General features: G+C 36.8%; 1 protein-coding gene across 1 annotated transcript; it reads right to left on the reverse strand.

Annotated features, from left to right (window-relative positions):
• Nucleotides 1–6,798: 6,798 nt before the first annotated feature.
• Nucleotides 6,799–25,239, reverse strand: LOC100893167. The gene is made up of 9 exons (XM_030974657.1): nucleotides 25,121–25,239; nucleotides 23,541–23,673; nucleotides 22,905–22,977; nucleotides 22,556–22,654; nucleotides 21,585–21,646; nucleotides 18,134–20,519; nucleotides 17,166–17,271; nucleotides 7,843–7,990; nucleotides 6,799–6,986 (listed from the first exon to the last, which is right to left on the reverse strand). The coding sequence occupies exons 2-9, from the start codon at nucleotides 23,635–23,637 to the stop codon at nucleotides 6,871–6,873; spliced, it is 3,087 nt and encodes a 1,028-aa protein (XP_030830517.1). The 5' UTR covers nucleotides 23,638–23,673; nucleotides 25,121–25,239; the 3' UTR covers nucleotides 6,799–6,870.
• Nucleotides 25,240–26,810: the final 1,571 nt, after the last annotated feature.

Raw genomic sequence — 26,810 nt, forward strand, 5'->3', positions numbered from 1 at the left:
AAAATATTCCCATGGCTGACCTAAAAAAGGTGACCTTACCCCCCCCCCCCAACGGAGCAAAATGTCAAATTTTCAAATTTCGAGACCAAAAAAAAAGAAAAAAAAGTGTCCTCTTACTCCCCCCCCCCCCCCCCCCGATTTAAAAATGTTAAACCCCCCCCCCCCCCCCCCCTTGAAAAAATCCTGCGTACGCGCCTGCACGCACAATATGCACCATCTCCATTCCCTGGGAGTATTCCTACCATATGGTCACCCATGAGGGCATATTGCAATTACTAACACAAAGGCTTTCGTCATCCTACCAGGTCCCCATTTCTCTCTAGGGCATGGAGTGGCAAATATAGATTAGTGCATTGCCAAAGAACATTTGACATATAACAGTTCTGTACAACACATTGTGATTGTGGCACTGTATAACACTTCTTGGTTCTTCTTTATAACATAGTGTGGTTCTGTACAGGGTGTTCCTGAAAATGCTTTAAAAAGTTCAAAGGTCAAATATTTCAAAACTACACGATATCATAACTTAAATGTTTTTAAAAGATTTACAGAGCAACTCTTCAACTTTTTAATTTTCCACTTTGTTTGAATCATCAGTTCTTTGTCGCGTATTTCCGAGTTTGGTGCTCTGCGAGATGATAGATAAAAACCCTTCTTTTAAATAATTTTCTTCACTCTTGTTTAACATGTAAGACATGAAATTGTGTGGTTTTTGAGATAGTTGAAAATTGAGATTGGGTTACCTTTTGGGGAACACCCTGTGAAACACTGTACGACACCTGCATAACTCTGTATTACACTTTGTAACACTCATGAGTCATGACACGATTTTTCTCTAACTGATTCATAGATTAGTTGAACCTTATCGCTACATTTGTTTTTCTTTGGTGATTAAAAGACGAGTGTGTCCGTGATATAGTATCTCAGTTTTATGTCACAAAATTTACAATGGTATTTTACAGCCATCCAATAAGAAGACATTACTTAGTTTGTGTGTTATCGGCCATGCACGTGGGCTCACAATCACGTGTATTAGTTTTATGATTTCTTTAAATATACATGTAGTTTATAACCTCACGCCCACCACAGATGTATTTATGGATATATGGCCTTTACCTCTCACCGTAACCATTAAAGCCGTTCTAAAGTGTTGGGAGCCACAACAATTTGATGGCAAAATTTCTCTTAAATTGATAATAATGTGAAAGAGGATGTCATTTAAGACACATTTATTTCTGCAAGTATTTTCAAAACAAATGTGTTTGACGTCAAATATTGATGGAAGTAAACAAAACCCAAATTTTGTATTCTTTTATCAATATTTGTCTATAAACACTTTTTTTTTGGGGGGGGGGATCTTTGCAGAAATGTCTTAAATGACATCCTCTTTCACATTATGATACAATTTAAGTGAAATTTAACCATCACAATTTTGGCGAATATGGGGCTAGAGGGGCTCGTTTCTATTAAACACATAGGTGCCGGAAGCGGGGAGAGGGGGCAGATGCACTCACGACATATTCCAGTTCAATAATTTCGCGCACCCACCCCCCCCCCCCTTTCTAAAATAGTTTAATTTGTTTTAAAGTAAACGTCACGTGGTGACAAAGGAAATTAACAGGAGAGAAAGACTGAGGATGAGTTGAAACGAAAGAAAACAAAAATAGACTAAACATAGGAGCACTAGAGAGGTAAAAAGGAGAAGACTGTGTTAAAACAAACAAAGGAAAAGATGATCATTGCCAAAAAATTAAATATTAGCGATTTCACAAGAGAAAGAGGGACGTTTGAAAAAAATATTGTCAATCATTATAGAAGAGGCTGATGTAGTAACTCTTGTCGGTTTATCAATCATGGACAAGACATAATTTGAATATATTGCACTTAAGAATGCATTTACAGCATTACATGAATATTTTAAAATATGAGTATTGAAATCACCAAATACATAAACTTGTTCATTTTCAGCTTTCACTTTTAATTTTCAAACAATTTTTAAAGTCCCCAATAAATTCTTAAGATTAGATTTTGGTTTTCTGTAAATGATTCCTACAATAAAATGTTTACATTTTGGCAACAATATTTCAATAAAGGGCGACTCATTGTTTTGATCTTGGTGAAAAGATCTCCTATTGTTTTAAGAAAATTGACATATTGACATCAACATTTTGGAAGTTATTAGAAAATTCATCTGCTAAATAATATTTACAATTTATAAGGTTTTCTGGTACAAAATAGTTTTCGTCATCATCATCATGGAACAAACTTTGTACAGCATTGATTTCACTGAGTATCTCAAAGTTTGGAGTAAATTCGTCATTTTGAAATGTTTCACAGAAATCATTATCATCCAACATGAAAACAAATTGCCATTGTTCCAACCTACCAATAGCGCGAATGATTCATGAAGACATGAGCCAAGTCAACCACATAGTGACATGGCAGACGTAATTTAATCAATGGTTATTTACGGATGTTTCATTATTAGTGTTGAAATGCCTGAAAAGTGTCAAACACAGGACATCATGAGTGCTGTGACCTCCACCCCGCCTACAATGGTTATTTAAGTACGATTCATTATTTATTGTCGAAATACCTGAAAAGTTACCGAGTGTCAAACACTGGACATCACTTGGTGCTATGACCTCCCCCCCCCCCCCCCCCCCCCCCCCTCAGCATTTAGAACTCACAAAGTGAAAGGTTATTTAAATTAAGAATTGAACAACGTTTTTCATTGATTACATTGGTACACATTTAACCACCACAAAACATTTGTTCGTCAGTTATTTGTAGGCAGCACCGGGGAAACATTGTCTTCTCTCCCTCATTAAGCGCAGGAGTTGCCAAATAAAGGGATTAAATTGTCAGAAAGTAATGCCTCGAGATAGGAAGATTGTTGGGGAAACAAGAAAAGTAGCTTTTGAATTATACAATGCAAATTAAAATTCAGAAGTCGAAACTTACAAAGGTGGAATGCAGCCATCCCCTTCTCACCCCACTCAAAACAAAAAATCTCTCTCTCTCCTACCCTTCTCTCTCGCTTCGCTTCTCCTCTCCCTTTCTCTCTCTTCTCTGCCTCCTCTCCTCTACACCCCCTCCTCTGTCTCCATCTCCTCCCCTGTCGTCTGCTCTCCTCCCCTGTCGTCTGCTCTCCTCTCCCATATCTCTCTCTCTCTCTAATTCTTCTTCTCATCCTCTCCTGTCCTCTACCCCCCCCCCCCCTTTCCTCATACTCTCTCTCTCTCTCTCTCTTCTACTCTCCCATCCCCTCTCTTTGCTCTGTCCCTCACCCCTCCCTCCCTCTCTCTCTCTCTCTCTCTCTCTCTCTTTCTCTCCCTCCTCTCTCCTTCTAGCTTGACCTCTCCTTCTCTTTCTTCATTTAATACATTGTGAAAACAGTTCCGTCAATAGGCAAAGACAATAAAATAATATACTAAATGTACATCAACTTTCTTTCTTGTATCTTTATATATATATTAGATATCTATAATTTGTTCACATATTGGCAGTAACTGCATAACCATTCGAGTCAATTACATAAAGATATACATACATGAGTCAAGTACGGAGATCATTCTTTTAATATGACCCTGATTTCTTTGAACTCTTTTTGAACTCAAAATGAAAATAAATGAGGTACACTTTGGATCATTTTTGGGAATGAGGTCTCTGGTGAATTACACAGCAAAAGTCAAGCGCTTGGGACATTTAGAAAAGTGATAAAAAGTTATTTAAAAAAAACATTAGGTAGAATATGTCCCCCCCCCCCCCCCCTCCAACAAAAAAGGGGGGAACATGGTGATCCCTTGAGATTTTTTTTTTTAATTTTTCAAAACAGAAAAAAGAAAACAGAACACGCTGTATTAAAATTAAAAAAACAACACACATATAAAATAGGATATAAGTGCCAAATTTCTCTCTTAACACATTAAATGACACTTTAGTCTAGACAGAAAATTTGTATATTTATAAACTTTCAGCTATTTTTATGCAGAGCTCAGATGATATTATTTGTTTTCTTCAAAAATGTTACACTCAACACATCCATAAAATTTAATGTCTAAAGCATTAAAAAGAAGTAATTAAATACTTTGCAATGATGCTCAAGACACGCACACGTCCTCCACGACCCGAACCTACAAAATTACCCTGATGTTGTACAAAATTTTAATCAACTTTTTTGTTTACAGTGATGGAGAAGACTGGCCCCCCCCCCCCCCACACACACACACATTACCCGTCATATTTTAAAGAGAAAGTTCACAAAGGTTCTTTAACCCCATCAATAGATGCAATGTTGTATCCGTTGTCTGTTTGAGCTATGGCAGCCAGCCTATTACTATAATGCAGTGTACTTGTTTGTATATATTGATATTGGTCATAATTTTTCTCTCCGATGATGTAATTTGTTTTCTTCAAAAATGTTACACTAAACACATCCATAAATTTAATGTCAAAAGCATTAAAAAGAAGTAATTAAATACTTTGCAATGATGCTCAAGACACGCACACATCCTCCACGACCCGAACCTACAAAATTACCCTGATGTTGTACAAAATTTTAATAAACTTTTTTGTTTACAGTGACGGAGAAGACTGCCCCCCCCCCCCCACACACACACATTACCCGTCATATTTTAAAGAGAAAGTTCACAAAGGTTCTTTAACCCCATCAATAGATGCAATGTTGTATGAAAAATAGTTACATTTCTTGTTTGAAAAAAAAAGTCTATACATTTTTAAATATATATACATCAATAACAAAAATTACTATTTAAACATTGCCAATGTGGCTCACGTATATATCAACTTCGTTCATAAAGAGAAAGAACTTTGCATATATCTCGGAATGTAACAAAAATATACAAGTTAAAATTCAATGTCATATAAAGTAAACAATGGATTATATTTCCCAGTCTCAACAGACTGTAAAAAAAAAATACTTTGTTGGCCAATATTCCCTCTATTCATGTCTTGTTAGAGAAAAAATATAATTTGTTCACTTCTGATAACACCTTTTGTGTTTAATACGGTACATTGATCTTCTATTGACATGGGAATAAGAAATTACAGCCAGACTATAAAAGTATTCGTTGTATGTACAAATTATGTGGTGAGAACCAGATACCATATACTGAATTTTCTCTTTGTGGGAATTTTGATCATATCTTTATTGCTCTTGTTTTGTACTGTTTTGGTTTTGCAGTAGTTCTTCAGACACTGGTCTATCTCGATAAACGGAATGCGAATCGACAAGGCTAGTGGGCTACTAATTATGGGGGAGGATGTGGGATGTGGACCAGACATCTTTTCCCCTTCGATCTTTCCCTTTCTCTATATTCTCACTTTTTTATTTCTTTTTCTTCCTTCAGCCCCCATGACCCCCCTGTATGTACATATCGCTATGCCACTGACCTAACCCCTCGTCTCTCGGATAGGACTTCAAGCTGAAGATATCATGGTTGCCTAACAAGCATAAACTTGTATTTTTTGCCATTTCTAATCAATGCATACTAAACTTAAAGCCTGTCTGCACTAGTTTGGCCAGAGGGATTAGACCTCCCTGCAAGGTCACTGACAGGTGGTTATCTCAACAACTCAGCTCTCAATCAACATAAGAAAAAGGGGATCATAGGGGACGAACAGGCACCGATTAGGCATTATTTGCTATATAGAGGGGGCAAGTAGCTATAAGTAGTGCAGTGGGGCTTGATTACCTCAGTGATTAGAGGAAAGGTCTTGTGCAAGGCATTCACCCTCATTAACACAATCTGTGAGTCCCTCGGATAGGACTTCAAGCTGGAGGTACCCTTATTCTGTTTTATGTTAGGCCAGGGTTTGTGAAGTTAACTTCCTACTCGATAACTATATTTAACAGTGCACTTCTCAAGTTATTTCGGTAATGAAAAGTGAGACAGATGGACAGATGAACAGATGGATAGATAGAGGACTGATGTATGACATAACAAAATAATGCCTCAGGCTCCAGGGTGGCGGAGGCATAAAAATACAGGGTTTTTTCTACATCTGTTAAAGGAATAGTCCTCAAATATTGCTGGTCAATTGCAAATTTTAAAGAGCCATAAAAAAAAGACATAAAAATACAGGGGGTTTTGCTAAATCTATTAAAGGAATAGACCTCAAATATTGCTGGTCATTTGCAAATTTTAAAAAGCCATAAAAAAGAGGCATACAAATACAGGGGTTATGTAACAATTATTCAAGGAAAAGTTTTCAAATTTTGCTAATCGTTTGCTGGTCAAATTTAATAGAGCCACTTGGATGCTGGTAGGGGTCAAGCCTAAGCGATTATAGGGGCGCTTATGCTAGAAGCAAAATCCCTGGAGTTTTGCCGAATGTTGCTAGGCCAGTACCCATAAATGAAACCAAAAACCAGAATTGAAATAATTCACCTCAGGAGTGTGGTTTTTTTCAAATTCCATCCGAAACTCCACCTGTTTTTGCAGTTTAAATTCACCATGGAAGGGGAAAAGGGTAAATTGCATAGGGCTCATGTATACAAAACTCTGAACTCTGGATCCTCTTTCAAAAAATTTTAGTGCGGAGCCTCGCTCACAAGGATACATATGCTTTCTTAGCAGTCTTGGTATAAAAAAAATAAACAAACCATCACATGAAATATATCTATTAAAGCCCGTCTGTACAAGTTTGGCCAAGGGGGATTAGACCTCCCTGCAAGGTCACTGATGGGTGGTTATCTCTTCAAATCAGCTCTCAATTAACATAAGAAAAAGAGGATCATGGGGGACCAACTGGTACCGATTAGGCATTGTTTGCTTTATAGATGTGGCTATGGCGCAAGTAGCTATAAGCAGTACAGTCGGGCTTGAAATGATTATAAACCTGGAATCAAGTTTCTTCTTCTTCTCCTGCTGGCTTGTTCTTTCCATGGATAGGTCTGGTCAGGTATCTATTCCTGCGTGTTTTCTTCGGCATCTCTTCTTCCCGGGCCACCTTGAGATAACCTGGTCAGAGAAGGAGATTGGAAAGTCAAAGAGTGTCATATAAATGATTTGTTGGATATTTATGAAAGATTAGCATAAAGGGCACCAAATACCCCTGAAGTAGTGTGTAAAACCACCACATGAAGCTCATGTATTTAAGACATTCAAAGATTAAATATCAAATTTTGAATATAGTAGGCGTACATGTATACTAGTATGGAACAAGTTTATGTGCACGCTTTATAAGTAAGCCTATAAAACTTGAGGTTTATTTGTCAGCAATAATGACTGACAAAACAATCTTGAAATTAAATTATTTTTACATCAGATAACAAGGATCTAGGAGTGTTGCTGTAAAAGAAACAAATGATGCATGTTTTCATTGGTTTATTACAGGATTTATCTGCTCTCGTCAAGGCTGTTTATACACCTATCGTACTCAGCCCAACTTTGTAGAACAGATGCATACAGCCTAAACTCAAGTGCGAAAAGAAATCATATAATTAACTCATTTGCACGCAGTAGTAGTAGTAGTAGTATTACAAGTAATAGTAGTAGCAGTAGTAGTAGTAGTAGAGTAGTTGTAGAAGAAGTAGTAGAAGTAATAATAGTAGTAGAAGTAGTAGTGGAAGTGGTGGTGGTGGTGGTGGTGGTGGTGGTAGTGGTGGTGGTGGTGGTAGTGGTGGTGGTGGTGGTGGTGGTGGTAGTGGTGGTGGTGGTGGTGGTGGTGGTAGTGGTGGTGGTGGTGGTAGTGGTGGTGGTGGTGGTGGTGGTGGTAGTGGTAGTGGTAGTAGCAGTAGGGGTAGTAGTATTAATATCAATATCACCAGGCTTAAAACTATAGTCATTTTTTTTTTAATTCTTCTAGCCTTCTTACCTCTTTCTACACAAGTTTCAGTATCAGGAAAGCCTATAGACCAGAAGTGCTCTGGGGTGTTGGGTCGTTCGAAATGGCCTCGATGTCTGGAACAGTTCTTAGTCCTCTGAGCTATCTCTTCACTGGTAAGACCAAGTCCTTCATAGTACTACATATAAATACAAGAAAAGGAGCAATTACCTTGAGGGCAATGCAACACTCTTGTGGCATGATCAATAGACCAGGGGGTGTTTCACCAAACTTGTCATCAGTGACAAATGACAGTTGTTGTTATAAGCTACCGAAATCCTTGCTTCTGATTGGTTATCAGCAGATTTGTCACTGATATTTGTCATCTGTCATTGAAAAAAGGCTTTGTGAAACGGGTCCCAGATCACTAAAATATATTTATTCAAATTGTATGCATACTTAATTACAATGGTTGTTCTTGACAACCTGAAAGTTTGCCCGGGAATTGCCTGACATAGCAACAAGTAATGTATGCCAACTAGATTCCAAGTATTGTAGTTCATTCATTAATAACAGGTTAATGGAATAACTTGTTGATAGGTCCCCAGGAAAGAAACATCCATAAATTTGAATATGTTAGTAAATCCAGAAAAAACAATTAAGTGAAAGTTTGACTGACCATAAGAGATGAAAGAAAATCAAAGATGTCAGTTTGACTGACGATGTGAAGAGGAATTTGAATATGTTAGTCATTCCAGAAAATTTGTGTAAGTTTGACTGACTGAAAAGATAAGAGGAATCATTGAGATAATCAGTTCTTACATGTATATTGAGGATATTCTTAATTCATCTAAAATGTACTGGAGATATACATGTAGGGGTCTACATCACGCTTTAAGTTCACATGGTGTTTGCATTCACACGGTGTCTGTTTCATAGCTATGCTTGTATCAAATGACCATTTATAAACAGTTGTATTATTTTTCAAGGAAATAAAAAAATCTTATAAGCATGAGAGTAACATATCAAATTCAGAGCAGTACAAATAAATACCATCTGATCTTGTAATCTTTGTAATCTTTGTCATGCAAGAAAAATAAAAACATCTAGGCACGACTAAACGCTTTCAACCATGGGGGAATTAAAGAAGATTTCAGGAATTTTTGTATGGACCAGAAAACAAATTAATCTTGCCGATTTTTCCATTCACTTGAAATCTCCAACACAAATTACATAGAACTATCACACATAACATAATACAGTCAAACCTGTCTACAGCGACCGCCCAAGGGAAACAAAAAATTTGCTTGTTGTAGAGAGGTGGTCTTTGTAGACAGGTGATCACTTAAGCAGGTTTGACTGTATATAAGTTTTTTTTTTAATCATATTGGTTTACGAATTCTCCACCAACTGGAAAATGTCAAACATAGTAATGTTGATATTTTTGGTTTTGCTTTGCTTTGCTTTCCAACAACTGAATGTCCTCTGCAGTATAGAAACGACTGTAAAATGGTTTCAAAATCTAATTTTGATCTCATTTTTTCATTTAAAAAAATTGTTATAATTTCTTTTGAACCACGTTATTTAACATTCTAATCTAGATTATTTGTTTCACAAATTTCCTTGATTAAAATAAGGTTTCCCTTTTCATTTACGGTATCACAATCATACAGTTCTTACCTACATAACAATACATATCAAAAATTGAGAATATACATCACTATCTAAAGATAGAGGGGTCAGTTTTGAACTTAGAGTCCCTTGAAAACTGACTCCAAGTCTAAACAATAACATCAGTTCCAACAATCTTCCTCCCGGCTCCCTCCACATGAAAGCAATGACCTGACCTTAAGCACATAAAGATTGGTACTGGATATACTTCCTATCTTCAAACAAATATCATCCCTAATAGCCCTGCATTGTTAATAATAAAATATGACCTGCACTGTTCCCCTTTTCTACTTTTATAAACTTTTTATGTAGTATCTACATGTATACCATTGTATATACTATTACTTCCTTTATTACTAATCATGATGTTGATAAAGTAATATTGAAACAAAAAACTTCCTCAAACTTGATATATCACTATCAATGAAAACATTTCCGTAAGTTATCCCTTTACAGGTATGGAACATGTTTAAACAAAAATTAAATTCAAAATACAGCACAGTCAGACAGTGGCACTTGGCCATCTGCAATTATTTAATCCTTATCTAAAAGGTCCTGGAAAATACATTAGGAAATATGAGGTACCCGGTGAGTTACTTTCCAGGAGGCATTTTTCCTTTTCCAGTGATAAGAAGGCTTAAAGTCAGTTTTAAAAGATATCCACTGTCATACACCAAACAAAGACAATTTATCAAACAGTTTTGACAGCATAGCACTGGTCATCATCCATTCTTATCTGCCAGAACAAACATTCTTGGAAAAATATTTCTCCAAATCGCACTCTTGGAGGAATTTTCCCTCTCAAGTGGTATCAAATGGTCTTTATGATGTAGAAGTTAAAAACTGTGTTCACATGTGACTGACATGGTTTTAAACTTTAAAGGAAACCAAAACTTTCATACTAAGTTACTTTTATTGTAAAGTTTAAAAGATTTGAATAAAATCAGTGAAAATTTGAACAAAATCGGGCAAGGAATAAGAAAGTTAGAGCATTTTGAAATGACTAGTCACTAGAGGGCGGTATTCAATTTGATGACATCATCTGTGAACAACTCTCCATGCCTTTTGTACATAAAATTTCACAATTTTTTTGTTTTCTTCGTATTTATTTGTGTTCTTGATCCGACTTCATAACATGTGAAGTAGAATATCATTTTGCATTCTATATCTTGCTTTCAGGGGAGTACATTACCTCTATAACAAGAGAGAAGGAAAAACATGAAATTTAATGTACAAAAGGCATGAAGAGTTGTCCACAGATGATGTCATCAAATTGAATACCGCCCTCTAGTGACTAGTCATTTCAAAAAGCTCTTACTTCCTTATTCCTTGCCCGATTTTGTTCAAATTTTCACTGATATTTTTCAAATATCTTAAACTTTACAATAAAAGTAACTTAGTATGAAGGTTTTGGTTTCCTTTAAGATTGCGTAACCTCGTAGTTACAAAAAAAACAATCCACTAACAACGACAATAGAAGCCATGCATATTCCAGTTTAAACTACAAGTTGGTTAAGTATTCATTCAAACTACAAGTCAGTCAAGTATTCATTTAAACTACAAATCGGTCAAGTATTCAAGTCTTAAACTACAAGTTGGTCAAGTATTCAAGTCTTAAACTACAAGTTGGTCAAGTATTCATTCAAACTACAAGTCGGTCAAGTATTCATTCAAACTACAAATCGGTCAAGTATTCAAGTCTTAAACTACAAGTTGGTCAAGTATTCATTCAAACTACAAGTCGGTCAAGTATTCATTCAAACTACAACCCGGCAAAAACTTCAAAGTTAATTGTGTTCACACTTTAATAACCTGGGGGATGTTTCACAAATATCCTAAGTTGAACATATCTCTAAGTTGGACTTAACAATTATGTAAAGCCATTAGCATCTTTGAAATTATTTTGTATAAGTTATTTTATAAAGCGTAAAATGTTGATTCAAATCATTCATATTTTCTATTATCAAGGAAATTTTATGTTCTCGATGTGGAATTTTTGAAAAGTCTAAAATACTTCAATTTTTGCTTCTGAATATATTTTATTTTAATTAAGGCTACAAAAGGCTCTCCATAATATTCAAGTCCAAATTAGAGTCAAATAAGAGTCAAGTTCAACTTAGGATCTTTGTGAAACAGCCCCTAGAAATGCATCATCATCATGGTCCCTACATGTAACTACATACATAACTTCAAAGTTTAAAACCTTGGACTAAACTTAAGGTTAACAAATTGCCGTATGAACCTAAACTAAAGTCAGTTTCAACAAGGAGTTGGGTTTTAAGATGTATCCACGCTCCCTGCACTGACATGAAATCAGTTTTTTTGTAAACATGTCTAAGAATTTAACAATGACCCCAGACATTTATGTATTCTTATCATAGAACCTATCACATGAACGCGTCCACTAACGTGAGATCTTAATTGGTGATCTGATCCATCATTATCATTAATCCAGTAAACACACATCAAACGATCAGACATGACCCTGGATTTGACATTTTTCTGGCAATGTCTGTTTCTTTTCAATGACATTCCAACTATTAAAGTACTACTGTAAATAGCAAACGTCCTTACTCTTGAAAGAGATTGTATGGCTTTATATACATTGTAGATACATTGTTGATTGTTCAGTCAATGTCTTTGGATAGTCATGTAAGTATACAAGTACATTATCCCGCTCTCCCAACAACAACAACAAAAATATAAATTGTGGCATTGACCCATATATACTCACTCCTAATGCTAGCATTTTCCTGTACTTATTCCAATTGTATGTGGGTTTAAAGCTATAACCCCACCCACCCCCCCCCCCTTATTCTCTCTCTCTCTCTCTCTCTCTCTCTCTCTCTCTCTTCTTGCTTTCCTCCTCCTCCCCCTTCTTCTTCTTAATATTATCATTATTTGTAGTAGCAATAGTAGTAGTAGTAGTTTTAGCAGTTAAAGTAGTAGTTTTAGTAGTTAAAGTAGTAGTAGTAGACTAGTAGTAGTAGTAGTAGTAGTAGTAGTAGTAGTAGTAGTAGTAGCAGTAGTAGCAGCAGCAGTAGTATTATCATTATTATTATTATCATTAGATTGCTTTCTGTCTCCCTCTTTCTTCTCTCTCTCTCTCTCTCTCTCTTGCTTATTTAATTTCAAATTGCTTTGAATTTTAAGAGAAGTGCATGTCAATACTCTCACTATTCTACTATAGCTATTTAAATGTTACATGCATTGTATATCAAAGTGGAAATGAACAGGATGCAACAAAGTTCATTTGAAATCACTGTAACCTAGCCGCTACTGTACAAAGTGCATGGCTTCTTTAAAATGCTACATTTCATGGTCATTTGTAAGATAATATCCATCAAGTATCTACTGTCAAACTTTAACAAACAGTCTTAGCACGCTAGCATTCTATTCACTCAGACTCAGTAGTATTTAAAGGAGAGGTGGGGGGGGGGGGCAATTTTCAACTCCTGACAGATTTCTAACCAAGAAAAAGAATGCAGCCACTTGTATACTAGTCAGCAGCAGGTCAGGGAATAATTGTCAGTCAAGAAATGCATAAAATGTAGACATTCTTAGTTACATTCTTAGTTACATTTTTTTTTCTTCCCAGAATAAGCCAAATTGGGTGATACCCCTCCCCCCCCCCCCCCCCCTGTAACGCAAACCAGGGCCCTAAAAAAGTGGTATATTGGTCATAGAAAGAGGTAGAAAGAGAAGTTTTGCCCCTCCTTAGGCAAAGTTCCGGAAATGCCCCTTCATTTTTTGTTTTGTTATTAAAGATGCCTGCTTCTTCTAGGTCTTTACCCAGTCATAAAATGAAAATAAAAAACATTATCCATCCAGAGTAGTCTTCCATAAAGTGACATTCAAGTTGTTTTTTTATTTATCAGTGTGAACATAAAACTTGAGACAGAATATCATTGTTTTGCTTAAATATCAAATTTCTTTAAATTGAGATGATACAGAGTACATATCTCGAGATCAATGTGGACAATGGCAAAGAAATTAGAGACCAGAATCCATCTCTTTTTGTTTTCCTTTATTTCTGCAACTTCTGTCAAATAGGTCAGTAGACTCTCCCTCTCCCTCTCCCTCTACTTCTCCAACAATTTACTGTGTCACCTCTAAACTAGATCCATAGTGTAAACAGGGCATTTCTCTTTACTTTGAGATTTGGGGTAAGGTGACAGGAAAAAAAGATACAGAAAGCAGGCATTTTTGTTGTTGCTTTTTTTTCTTCTTTTTTTTTGGTTGGTTGGTTGTTTATTTGTTGTGCTTTTGTGCAATTTATTGAGCCCGTCAAAACAAGGCCCTTAAGTGTGAACGAGGTTTTTACAATACCTTGAGGTATAGGGTTAGGCTACAGAAAGAGAAATAAAGTAGGCAAGATCCTTGATCTTCAGTGATATTCGCACAGAATATGTGTTACAGTATGGCACACCTGGCATTGTTTCTGCTGGTGGGCATAACAACAACAAATAGGCGGTCACCGAAAGTTTGGCAGGCCGGCCGTATGGTTTGGAATCTGCATCTTGACAATTGATTCATCACTGAAAAGAGATGATCTTAACACCCACATGATGTTGTTGTTGTTGTTGTTGGCTCTGTTTCTTTTTTCTTATACATATATGTACATGTAGGTGAAGGTGAGTTTTGAAAATTATAAAAACACTGGCATGCTACTACATAAATGCAATCCATATATTGTTTCAGACCAACAAACACAATGATGTGCAAAATATTTAAACATCTTGTCCAGATTTTGTATGGATTTTGAATTTGAGCAAACAAGGTTAAGTTTGAATCAATGATGTAGCAGGGCCAGTATTCAAGTCACATAGCCAATACATGTATACATTTACCTACCAAAGGATTAGTACACATAACTTGGTTCCAGACCAAGGCTAAGGCCAAGGCCACTAAAATATGGCTTTGCGGACACACAAACACCCATATATCAAGGTTTATCATAGGCCTCATTCACACATTGACATTGTGTTTATTTAACATGCCGGACAGATAGGCCAAGCATACAAATCTATGTTTACTTCTCATTTGTTTAGAATTTCATGAGAAGATGAAACATCTTCGCAGCAGCTTAGAATTGATAGTATCTCGCTATGTATCATCTAGCATCCAAGAAATCTGACAAGTTTGATCTAGAGCGCATACCAAATTGTACATGACCCTCTGAAGGTTATCTTAAGTCCTGGTATTAATGAGCTGCCTGTTGCTTGTCACGTCATAAATAAAAATCCTGGTAAAACATGATACCACTATTAATCACTTTCATACAGTGCTTTTATCATTGATAGCCCTTGTCATTGCATACGTTGAACACTCCAGTTCCAGCATAAAACCTCTGTTTGGAGGATTATAGCTAGTCATATACACCTATGCAATAGTATGCATACATTTTAAAATTAAAATAAAATAGTGTTTGCATCCGCCAGTGTTTTTATTAATACTACTATAAAGAGAAAATAGAGATGGTGAAAAAAATACACAGGGGCTCAGGGCGAATTTGCCCCCCAAAATGCCCAAAAGAGCTCCCGAAAATTGGAAAAGAGTCCTCGTAAATTTGCATAGAGTTCAATGCAAAACAAATTTTAGAGTGTTATTTTTATGCAGGCAAGCTTGAAAAGTAGCCCCCCCCCCAAAAAAAACAAAAAAAAAAAAAAAAAAAAATTTTTTTTCCCTGAATAGAGAGTAGGAATATTGATTACAAATACATGGCTGAATGATGTAGTGTAAGGGCTATACTGGGGCTTGAGCCCATGGCCTTCAATCTTTAACAGCAGCTAAGATTTCAAACCATTTATCAAAATTACACCTTTATTGGTAGTGGAACAACCGCAAGTATAATTTTAAAGAGGCATGTTCCCCGTATTCCAGAGGGCGTTCAAAATACGTACCCGCTGGCGGACGGTGCTAGCTGCCTATTGACACCAACAGAATACGGCTCTTACGCAGATGGCATGTTCCGAATGCCCGGACAATACCGATTATCGCATACATGTGCCGAAGTAATGCCAATCGCAGTTCGGCTCTAAGATTCGGCTGCTGTTTCCGCCCACTTTCGTGACGTCGCGATCGTCAGCGATCAGCTGGCTTGGCGAAGGCAGGCCAGGCCGCGCGTACTTTGATTGACAGCTGTATGCAAATTAGAAGTCGATCTTCGGAACCAAGATGGCGATGACTAGAGCAGCGATAACTCCACTGGCGGGAACGTGCCACTTTAATAATGCTGTGATGTAATAACATTTCTTGGGTAAGGATGCTGACAGGATCACATCAATATTTATGTAATGCCCCTCGAGTTCATTTCCAACCAGTGTTGCAGCAATATTTTCTCAGGAACATACTTGGAAGAAAATACCTTTCAAAGTTTTCTCTTTTATCAAAATATTGTAGAGGTGTCATATTCAAGTAGTTTAAACACTCAAACGCAGATGCAAAGGTCTTGACTTTGATTCCCAGCACAGCAATTGCATCCATAAGCAAGGTAGTTTATCTACATTAACTCGCTTCTCTCCACAAAGGTGTTAATGGTTACCTGGTATGGTACTTGTAAAGGTATTTGTAGTTTGCTCAGAATTGTGTGCATCTGTAAAATTGTGTCTGGCTCAAAGCTCCCCAGGGAGCGGGCGGGGGGCAAGCCTGAATCCCATGACCGGAATAATAATATACCTCTCTATCATAGATGTATTACCGTAAGCGCTATGTAATTCAGAAAGAAGTTGCATTTAAAGCTCATATTTAGAATAGTATGGGGATGCTAAACATAAAACATACAGAACAAAACAATATTTTTTAGTGATTGGTACACTTTCAACTTTTGGCTTAATATTGTGACTACTGATTTATAAAGACTAAAAGGTAAAGGTAAAAGTAAAGCAATCACCAACATATCTTTTGTTCTGTATGTTAATACATCCATTTTGTAATACTATATTCAAAATTTGAGCTTCTATCATCTGTATCTAGAGATATCACAAGTTTAAATACACTCTCAATTAACATAAAAGTGAATTGGAAGCTGACTACAGGTACTCAACACATCCATATGCGCTCGCATAAAATAGGGCCCACACAGAGCCCAAGTTCAATTTGAGTCCGGTGTCTCAGTCTTATGTTATTCTTTTTTTCCTTCACACTCCTTATCCCTTAGCCCATAGAATACTGGGTAAAGATTTTGAGGCTGATTTTATACATTCCATCTGTACACAGTTGATTTGTAAGGTAATTTTTATTTTAAAGAATGATGTATATTTATTTTAAAGAATGATGTATATTTATTTTAAAGAATAATATACCTCTATAAAGTTCTTATAGACATCATAGACGTATTAAGCACTTTGAAGTTCACAATGCAGACCTGCCAACCTCTGGAGTTCAAAAACCGTATTCGTTTGACCCAAAAGTTGTATTTTACTGACAATTTTTTTTTTTTTTTTTTTTTAATGGATCAATGCCTCTTACAGTTTCTACATACAGGAAGAATTTTTTTGTATGGATCATTGCTTGAATATGCATGATTTTGTCATGACTGTGTTCGATGAACCAATGAACATCCCCATATTGCCCATGTGAGATGCTTGTATGATACTTTACAGGAAAGTATTTACTTCTAAAAATCGTATAAAATACGATTAAATCGTACAGGTTGGCAGGTCTGAGAATGTTATCATACCAACAAATAGAAACAAACATACCCCGGCACATTCCTTGCAGTCAAATCCTTTGAGCCTCTGTCTCTCATCCCTCTTCCTCACTACATCCGTGTACTTGTAATTTGGAGCATCGTCTCTCTGAGGAAGACTGCAAGAAATATCAGTTACCATATGATCAGTACCTCTGATATCATTAGCACTAGTATGATGTCAACTAAGCAGTGGATCAAAACAATTACCACCATTATAATCTATCACGATATCAATAGATACACAAACTTCCAATAGTATTCTTAATAAATTAAGTATACAAATAATACACAGCAGTGAGGGCATTAGTAAGAATTACCCACACGAGGTACCTTTGGAACAGTCTAACACGTCTGAGGAGATAGCCGAGGGTGTTTGGACTGTTTTGAAGGTACCGGGTGCGGGTAATTTTACTAATGCTCGAACAAAATGATGTGTATTATTTGTTTTATCAGATTATGTTTTATGAAATGATGTTTTATAACACGATTTTGATAATGACCGGTCCCTATCCAAATTACGCGTTAGGCAGAATAAATGCCTGGTCACGTGTACGCTTTCAACCAATCCTTTGTTTACATGTAGGATCCACGTCATCATCTTGTTGTAATAATATTTTTGATCCAGTCATATGTTAATTTATCACTTATGTCAGATATGTCTTGCAAATATTTTGACCAAACTATATGCAAATTTTGTTACATCACTTTTAAAACATTGTATAGTAATACCAAAACTATACACATTAGTGCATGATGTAACAGTATTTAAGAATTAAAAGTAGAAAATATTCCTACAATAGTAAAACTTTGTTGTATAAAAAGTTTTGATTTGACCCATCTTCAAGACATTGCAATGTTTAGTAGAAATCTAAAAGGCAACAAGGAACATGCATTGCACAATAAGGGTCACTGTTCTGGCTAGTCTCATGCCATTTTAGTCCAACTAGAGATTTATCAAGTTTGACATATTTCTCTTACCAGTCAAATTCTCTCACAAAGGAGGAAGCCATTTCATCTATCTCTCCTGGTCGTCTTTCCGCAGGATCAGTACCAGGATCGTGGAGTGAGCCATCTTCAAACTTGGCCCTTCCATGGACAGATGTCTTAAGAATTTGGTCTTCCCTAAGACCATAACCCTCCTCAATTTCGATTCCCTGATCTTGTCTGTCTTTGTCAGGTCCCGGACAACCACCAATATCTTCATCATTGTCATCGTCATGATCGTCATCTTCAAACATGTCATCCAAGCTGTCCTCCGCAAGGAGTCTGTGTTTGCTTTCCTCCTTTTTTTCTTCCAGTTCATCATAGTTTGCCCTGGATGATTTACTGCCTCTTCGTTGATCAGTCCTAGAGTCTTTAGGAAGCACAAGGAAAGTCCTAACGTTTCCACTAGCATCTGCTCTCTTCGCTTCATTTGGCTTCCATTCTTCACCACCGTGGTCTTCATCGTCTTCATTGCCAATAAAACTGAAGCGAACAGCTGGATCGATGCTTCCATTCAAATCTCCACCATCATTGTCCTCTGGATCGTCTCTTTCCTCAACTAAAGAAGTGTATTCGTTCTCCTCCATTATTGCAACATCATCATCATCATCATTAAGATGAGGTCTCCTACAAGTAGATGATGATGAACCTTTCGATGTTCGTTCACGGTCCAGCGCCTTTGGCAGTCTCGGTACCTTGAAATCCCCATTACCCGTTCTCTCATCATGGTTCAGTCCCTTCTGCACTTCCATGGATTCCTGAATGGCTTGCTGCAGGTAGGGATCGTACTGAGAATCAACGTAGACGCGAGCCCCGCCGTTCAGGTTCTTGAGTCTCTGACCATCTTCGCTGATGACTGCTTTGAAGGAGTCTTTGGTCAACCTGGTCTGTTTCATTGACTTGGGATTATCGCAGGTAAGCAGATGTGAGCTCGTCTCAGTTGCTCTGACATTTTTGTCATTGTGATGAGTTTTCTGAGCATTTGCTGCTGCACTTGACTGTCTTTCCAAAATCTCTCCTGAACCTTCCATCTTGGTTCTGGATACCTTCCGTCTTCCATCTCTATTGCACAATTCATTCTCATCCCTCGGACTGCTAACAAAAGAAATATCGTCTTGTTTTACTGTCCTCGTCTTCTTGCTTGCAATTTCATCTCTAAATTCATCTGACAATCTTCTTTTTTTCCTCCGTTCACCCTCACTATCTGTGAGCAATTTCTTTTGAACCTCAGGGTGGACAGCTCCCTCTTTTGATGATCCTCCTGAAGATCGCACTTGTGAAGGACCTCTGGAGCTGGGATGTTGTTGCAGAATCAGGAAGGAGGCCTCCGATTGTCCACTTTCATCATAGTCAGGGGTGACTCCACGACTATTCCTCACCTGATTAGTGTCATCTGGGGTGTCCCAGACAGGATTAGATGTCTTTGATCTAGAGGATGTAATCTTAATGTTGGAATGAATGTTTTCCGGAGTTACTGGAATGTTACTGTTTGGGGTTTCATGGCTTGCGATTGCTTTTCCTGCATGGGATACTGATCTATGCCTTGAAGATGAGGACTGGGCAGCACTCTCCTGCCTACCAGGTGTGGACCTGCTTCTGGCAAAAGTTGGGGACATCTGCGTGATAGAGAAGTCAACAGACAGCTGTGATTCTGTTGGCGGAATCACGCCTTTTTGACTGCGCTTGCCACCTGAATACACGGGGGATGCTGAATCGGTCGAGAGGAATGCTTTTCTTCTTGAGGAATCACTTGATGGTGGGACTGGGAGCATAGGAGTGGACTGTTCCAAAGGAATGAAATGTCCCCCTGCATCACTTATCAATAGGTCTGACTCTTCTAGTAGAGAATCATGAGAGTATGGAATAGAGTCCATTGGTACAGTCTCAGGGACAACCACATATTGGTCTTTGGCATTCCTCTGTCTCCTTTGCTTTGAGTTCTTCCTGACCATTCTATTTGCTCTGTTACCTCTACTAAGCCCACTGCGGACACGCTCCATGTGGTGTCCTTCCTCTTCGTCTGTATCATCACCATCATCATCATTGTCACTATCCAAATCTAGAGGGATTGTTTCCGGCACAAACACACTGCTGATCCCTTGACCAGGTGGCCCGTCTTGGGATTCCCTTGTTGATGAATGACCCTTGACCTTTTGATCTTTCATGGTGTACAGTCCTCCCTCCTCCACCAGAATCATAGGCTGCATCTTGGGGTCTTGGTTCTCTCTTCCACCTCTGCTTGGTAAGAGGGTTGATAGAACAGGACTCTTTTTCTCCTCCTGAGGCAGCTCCTGATAACGAACCTTCTTCTTTTGTTTGTTTGAGGACAGTTTGCTGCACTTTCTCTCAAGTTTCTCAGGTTGTTCATCGCTGGAAACATCTAAGGGCAAGAGAAAGAGAGAGGGGTTAGCATCACATGCCTCAACACCGAAGACACTAAACGCAGTAACCTGATGCTTTATCAATGACATCAAATTTGGAAATGAAATAAAACACAATGCGGGAAAGACAACCCCACCCCCCCCCCATTCCCAATTAAGCATAATAGCATCATTTCATTGTTCTAAGAATTAAATCTTTCAGCATAACAACACTAAAGCCCAAAATAATTTGCAAATTGCAAACATCCTGAGTTGTGTCCGTAGTCTTTCATAAATTAGGCAGCACAGAACTTTCGCAAATCTGGACTACATTACAACATGTCATATGCACAAAGCTTTTGACGTCTTGATTTTCTGATCTCTCAAAATAATATTTCCCTGAGGAGCTCAAAGCAAAATAATGGGGCGGGGGGCATTTAGCAACACGTGGGGGCTATTTTGGTGGTAGTAGTAGTAGTAGTGACAGTAACAACAACGACATCAACATCAATAATAATAATTTTGTTTACCCAGGTGCTGATCAGCACCAATGCTGTTCTTCCCGAGGGACCTGCAATTATCATCACCTGGCAATTGCCAGGTACCCATTTACACCTGGGTGGAGAGTGTCAAATTTGGATTAATGTCTTGCCGGGCTGAGATTCAAACTCTGAACCCTTGGATCGGGCATCAATTGAAGGAACCACAACACCTCCAAAGTACAAGGGACAAAGTCACCCAAATATTTTAGAAAGGGGCTGGTTGGCATTGCTTATGACAATCAGTTTTTTATTTGTGAATGTATTGTGCAATTGGAAACAATAGCTAGTTCAAGTATCAACAGATAAATGTTGAGAGCTGGTAACACCAGCCGCAGTCCCTATTTAATGACAGTCCTAAATAGCCCAATCAAAATTGATTCGTTGCTGCTCAGATAATGTTATGTATCCCTTATATAATCAAAAAACGTAAGAAATGTTAGGAGCACAGAATTTGCGTGCACAAGGCTCCATGATAACAAATGAGGTTGCTATGGATGACTTGGAAAATGGTACTTTGCAATTTAAAAACCATTGAGTACATACCTTCTTTTCCCTTTGGTTTGGAGCTTGCATTGTCAGACTGTGGGCTTTGTATCTCATGTTGCCTGTACATTAGGTCAAGAAAGAAATGATGGATTATGCATATGGTGATTTTGATACACGAACATAGACATATAAATATATACGTTTTACTATTATTTAGTATTAAGTTGTTCTAAATTGGGGGGGGGGGGGTTGGGGGAGGGGCTTGAATCGAACTGACCTACAAAAATAAAATGAATAAATAACAAATTGCATTTTTAGTAATATCACAAAAATAAGACACTTTATGTGTATAGTCCTGTAAACCTTAATATGAATCGGCTGTAATGTGTGTCCGCAAATTTAATAACTTTTTCAGAAATGGTTATAAATTTTTTTCAATGTAAAATTTACAATTCATTTAGTTTCATTAAAGTGTGTCAATCACAAAAATATATAAATCTTTTACAGCTAGAAGTACGAAATCACCCTCAAAAAACTTTGCCCAGCATTTCTATGGACTAAAAGTAAAGAAACATGAATTAAAGAAAAAATAACATCAAACCAATGTACAGATCCTAGCCGAACTTGGGTTTCATGTTATCTCCTCTCTATGTCAATAGGCCATTTTCGTAATGTAACCAAATTGAATGCATACGTCTTTGTGAAGTGCCTCAATACAAATTATTTCATTCACCTAATAAGAATAATAGTATTTCAATAGACAGAATTCGAACTGCATACATTAGTTGTTGCCAGATAGGACAAACATTATGGCTTGACCTACCTAGCAACATTTAATATATGCAGTTTGCATTCTGACTATTGAAATACTATTATTCTTATCAGGTGAATGAAATAATTTGTATTGACCCACTTCACAAAGACTTATGCATTAAATTTGGTTACATTACAAAAATGGCCTATTTGTATGAAGGCATCGACAATTGATTTTCTAGGTAATATGTATCTTAAAGAATGATGTTAGGTACCTGTTGGACTTGATGGTGGCTAGTTGTAGTTTTAAATCTTGATTCTCCTGCTTACATTCTCTGTAGCGCTTCTGAGTCTGCGTAACAAATCTTGCATTTCTGATGAGAGAATGAGAAAAAGAATGAGAAAAATAATGAGAAGAATGTGAAACAGATTGAGAGAAAAAGAAAGTCAGAGTGAAAAAAAAAGTGGTAAAAAAAGAGAAAATATAAATACAAATACCAATTAAAAACACTTCCATGAACATATTTGTTTTAATGGATCTGAATCCAAGAGTACTCTATAACAATCACTAACATTACATATATAACACAAGCTATGTGATAGATGAACAAAAGAAATACTCACTCATTTGCTGTTGATTTCAGTTTTTCGTTGGACTCTATGAGACTGATCGCCTCCTTTTCTATTTCTTTGAACACTGCATGAAAGAAAGACAGCAAAAGTAAAGTAAATGAATATGGGCGGAGTCAGGAAATACAATAGAAGGAATGACTGGGAGTAGAGGAGAGGGAGTTAGGAGTGTTCATACATGAAGATGTCTGGAAGAGAGAGATGGAGAGAGAGAGAGAGAGAGAGAGAGAGAGAGGGGGAGGGAGAGGGATAAGAGATCGGGAAGAGAAAGGGAGAGAGAGAAGGACAGAGATCAAGGGGAGAAAAGATGAGAAAATAAAAGAAGATAAGGGATAGAGACAAATTTATAAATATTCTTAAAATCAAACCATACAAAACTGTACCTGCCAACATAATAGCCAATTTGTAAAATCTATTTTAAATTTCTGTATCAAGCGTCACTTATATTTTTTTCTTTATCCAGCCAATGCAAATTTTACTAGAGTTTTCTGTTTTTCTTAGACATTCCAAAAGTTTTTTAGAAAGAGAGAGAGAGTTGTAGATTTCAACAGCAGAGTCTTACTGACATGTGAAGGAAATTTAAATATATCAGATAGTTTCAAAGGCCAATGATAAGTTTTGTTAAATTACACTCTTGTTGTGCGACTTGATATTCTGTGTAACGTTTCAAAAGAGTCTTGATCTTCTTTGTTGAACATGAAGATGGGTGTGTGTCATCACTCGTCATGCTGTCTCAATGTTGAATATTCCATACCAGATGCTCCTGCAAAAGTGTAAATGAAATGTTTTAAGTAAGAAAAGAGAAAAGGTAATACTGAGCTAAACTTCTAAATTTTTAATTTGTGTCTAGCTGCAGTCTGAACATTGTTGACAACTAAAAGTGTCATATATTTTGAGTAGGGTCTATTCATCAAAATAAATATTTGTACAATATTACATTTTTTATGCATTGCTTTTATTAGAGACAAATCAAGGCCATGAAATCTTTGGGGGTTATCAGTAATTAATTTAGAACACGACATGGTTATTATGCCTTCCACCTAAGGAGAACTTGACCTGTTACTTCACAACACAGTTTTGCTTCCCAGTGACCAAAGTGTTAATAATTAAGAACTTCTTAATTGTCTGTCCACTATTGGTAATACATACTAATTCATGGTGTAATTAACTCATTATGAGTTAAATTCACATCTCATATAGTACAATGTATACTGTACACCACTTTTCGAAACTCAACAAACTTAATAATAAATCATTATGTGATCTCATTTGGACAGTAAATGACCAATTTGATTATTCTAAGATTGTGAGTTTAGTTTTCAGTTTGATTTAAATTTAGATTACTGATCATGAGATTATGATCAGTAGGCTAAATCAAAACAAAAACTCAACTCAACACAATGTTAGAAAACAATCTTAGAAGTTAGAAGAATCAAATTAGTCATTTACTGTCCGACTAGCGACTGTCACAACTTAGATCGTAGTCTACTATAGTCCACTTTATAGTTTATACACAACACAATTTCACTTTTACTTTAATAATTATGAGAATCTAAAAGCTAAAGTATCAACAATCATTATCAGTTTATCACCAACATGCAACACCATCATCAATTTATCATTTCTCATTCTCAATCTCATTCTCGTCATCATCATTCATCACACTCCCATAATTCTGATCAGGAATCTGACTCTGAAGTTATTTTTCTTAGATTATCTTACAATTTACTAACAATATTTAGGAAGCAAAATTTTGTTATAATTCAAAGTAAAACATTTTATATCATGAAAAAGAATAGATTTTTGCATGATTTATGAATTAGAATTTCTAATTCTAACGTTTAATTTAGACTAGAGATAATCCAGATCCCTATATTTATTTCCTTAAATAACATATTCGCACCAAATTGGGACGGGCTGCCTGGATTTATAACTGAAAATTTAATAGTTGTAGGTTTATGTCTTTGAGTTTGAGGGTTTAGAACTCTAGGCCTACAGCAACCACAAAAAAAAGTCAGGCCCGCAGCCGGGGGGGGGGAATTCGCAAACGTGAACATCAATGCGTGGAACAACGCAATGCAACCAAATTAAATATTGAGAAATTTGTTAACCAATCCTGCTGATGATCAGTTAATTCACAGAAATGGATGATTGTAGTATAAATTTATGTAAATACAAGCGTAAGATAATATAAAAATGAGGATACTCACTCTTCAAATACGCTTAATTAGCGATGGTTTTCCTCATATCAAATCAAACTTCGAAGTCAAATTGTATTTGCCGCTGAATAAATTGCGCAATCGCAACCTTTTAGACAAGCTAGCTATAGCTGGCGCTCATTCACTTTAATCGGTAGGCACTTTAACCTTATTATTACTTTTTGTTTAGGTCTAGACTCTATATAAGAAAATCTTTATTCAGATTGCTTAATTTAAATTGAACTTATTAATTTGTATAGAAGATATGTTTATACTGTAAAAATTGTTCCTTTTTATAATGTTGTATCCGAAAATATGAATATGAAGTAGAGTCTATTACCGTCACCTTTTCCTTTTTTATAATTTTCTCCCAAATGGCAGAATGGTATCACAATTTGTATACTTGATTGAATATGTACTATATTAGTTTTGATATTAAAGCCTCACTGTCCTACTTGTAGCTACTTGCTCCCTTTATATAGAAACTTCTCCAATCGGTGCCTGTTGGTCCCCCATGATCCTCTTTTTCTTATGTTAGTTGAGAGCTGAGTTAATGAGATAGCCACCTGTCAGTGACCTCGCTGTGTGGTCTAATCCCTTCTGGCCCAGTAGTATTGACGGTCTTTAATGAAAATATTTTGAAAATATGTCTGTGTTTATAATGTATGAGATAATGTTCTATGTTTATACTGTAAGAACAATATGTTCCGCTTTATCATTTTGTATAATTAAGAAAATCTGGATAATGGCAAAAAAGCTTTTGCGTACGCGCCTGCTCAGACAATCTAGATAAACCGATGACCAATACAAAAACCTGGATCCACAGGGGTTTAAAATAAAGGGTTTTAAATAGTCCAATATGATGCTTCCCCCATAAAAGGATAGACTCTTACATATGACAATCATGCTTTTGAAAAACAAAAGTGGAAACAAAAAGATGCTCTTCTATGAAGAGAGACATAGATATATTTATGGAAAGAGAGGCAGTGGCGAGAGAAGGGAAACAGGCAGAGGGGGGGGGGGGGGGGGGGGGGGGGGGGGGGGGGGGGGGGGGGGGGAGGATGATCATGCATAACAAATTATGATTCAAAAGCACTGTTGGAATAGAAAGAGGTTGTTGAGCCCAGCAAATGTCAACCAAAAATATTAAAATAACTGCATAACTAAAAGTGGAAATTTTTACATTTGTGGTTAAACAGATTTTGTGGTTATTTTGATATTTGCGAGTGCAATGTTTTAACATACATGTATGTGGGCTCTGCAGAGGTAACAAAGGCTTTACTTCAAACACTCATAAAAGACAGGAGAAAATGTACCAGTGTGATTTAAAACTTTTATTTTGATAGAAATGCCACCATTCCAAGAAGAAAAAAAAGAGAAACAATGATATCATACCGATAACCAGCAAAATAAAAAATAGCATGAATACATGAAGAATATAAGTCTGAAATTTAATATCATTCTGCAGTGGCATATCCAGAAATTGAGTAAAAGGTGGAATTACCCCCCTGGATGGTGCGGCCGATGGAGGGGGGGGGGTGTTGCCCCTGGCTTACAAAAATTACACCCAATTCCACCCACTGCAATTTTGAATTATTTCTCTCTGGACTTTCAAAAGGGCCAGCATACATTGAAGCGTTGACGCTGGATATGCCACTTGCCTAGTAACACGTTATCAGTTATATCATACAGTATATGAACT

Source organism: Strongylocentrotus purpuratus, unplaced genomic scaffold (assembly GCF_000002235.5).
Source record: "Strongylocentrotus purpuratus isolate Spur 01 unplaced genomic scaffold, Spur_5.0 spur5_scaffold_7, whole genome shotgun sequence".
Taxonomy (NCBI): Eukaryota; Metazoa; Echinodermata; class Echinoidea; order Camarodonta; family Strongylocentrotidae; genus Strongylocentrotus; species Strongylocentrotus purpuratus.